The following is a 1488-nucleotide window of genomic DNA, read 5'->3' as shown; positions in this document are numbered from 1 at the left end:
AAAACAGGAGCGAGGATGATACAGCCACTTACAGCACAGCACCAGCTGTTTCTCCTAGTTCGGCCTTAAAGCTTGTTAGTCCAGCAATTTTTCTGATCGCTCCAATTGGGTTTTCTTGTTTTTTATTTAATCCTGGTTTCCCCTCAACATCTCGCTAAGCCGTGTTGACGGCAGAGAATAGCTTTGGTGATCCCTCTGAGCCCCTACGCTAAGCATTAAGCCATAAACTACGAATGTAAGACTCTTGTCTGAATTAAAGTCTTTTGCCCAGTATTATTAAGCGTGGGGCTGCGTTTGGAGGGGCTGCAGGGCGTGCAAAGCCCCCAGCCCCTCGCTGGAAGCATTTGCAGCACTAGAGCTGCACCCATCTGCCCTGGATCTCCCCCCTGGCCCCCAGTGCTCGTCTCCCCTCTACCCCACGTTGCTTCAATGCAAATCCTACAGGTTCCAGCGTTGCAGTCAGAACTGCAAATCCCATGTGCAGCTTGGGTCATCTCCCAACGGCTTGGCCCACCCCGTTCTCCCACCCCCCCCCGGGCGAGAGCTGGGCCCGCCCCGCCCTGGGCGAGGGCGGGGCATCCCCCCCACCAGCGCAGCCGGCTCCCTTCCCTAAAAAAGCCTGGTTGAGGAGAGCGAGGGGGGATGCCCCGGCACCCAGAGACCCGCTGAACTTATGGGGCTACCTGTGGCAGAGAGCTGGGCTGATGCCATGCCGGGCTGGATCCGTATCTCCGGCCGGGTATGAGCATCCCTCCCTCCAAGCTAGCAGGTTGCAAACTCACGCGACTCCAGCTTAAAACCAGGGTCCCCCGTTTGGAGGCTTGTACCCCCACGCCACCACCCACCCCGGCTGGGAAGGTATCAATGCAGCACCTACCTCCATCCGAGTAGGTCTCTGTCCCGTAGCCATCCTGTAATCCATTGCTCCAGGTGCCTTCGTACTTGGCCCCATTTCCAGTGCATTCTCGGACCCCGTACCGTCCCTTAAATCCGTGGGTCCACTCTCCTTTGTACACCCACTTCCCCTTGCTCTCCATGCCAATGCCATGGCGCTTGCCCTGCGCCCAGGTGCCCTGGTAAGTGTTGCCGCTGGGCCAAGTGTAGACCCCCAGCACCTCAAAGCCGTGACTCCAGGAGCCCGAATATTCACCTTGACCCTTCGGGCCGGTACAGATTCCGTGGCCATGAGCCTTTCCGTCCTCCCAGCCTCCACAGTACGACCCTCCATCGTCAAAATTAAACCTTCCCCCACTGGACATGCATGTAATTCGGTTTGCAAATCCCCCAAAAGGTGAAAAAAAAAAAAAAAAAAGAGAGAAGAGGCAGAAAATAAAATGCGAACGATGACTTGGGGAAAAAAATTAAAAATGAAAAAAATCAAATCAATTCAAGCTCAATTGAAATCATGCACCAGATCCAGGGAGCTGCTTAAGCCAGTTTCTTGTGATTATTCATTCTCTGGGAGTATGTTCGGGATCAGTTCTCTCT

At 54.6% G+C, this 1488-nt stretch overlaps 1 protein-coding gene across 1 annotated transcript in view; it reads right to left on the bottom strand.

The window, feature by feature from the left end:
* LOC104162908 (junctophilin-3-like) overlaps positions 1-1482 on the bottom strand; it is a 17295-nt gene extending 15813 nt beyond the window's left edge. The window contains 1 exon segment of the mRNA XM_009701746.1: positions 878-1482. Coding sequence (XP_009700048.1) covers positions 878-1259 — 382 coding nt within the window. The 5' untranslated portion in view covers positions 1260-1482.
* Positions 1483-1488: the final 6 nt, after the last annotated feature.

This window comes from Cariama cristata, unplaced genomic scaffold (assembly GCF_000690535.1).
Source record: "Cariama cristata isolate BGI_N322 unplaced genomic scaffold, ASM69053v1 scaffold26726, whole genome shotgun sequence".
Taxonomy (NCBI): domain Eukaryota; kingdom Metazoa; phylum Chordata; class Aves; order Cariamiformes; family Cariamidae; genus Cariama; species Cariama cristata.
Note: the sequence above shows the minus strand (reverse complement) of the source record. Positions and strands in the feature narration are given on the sequence as shown.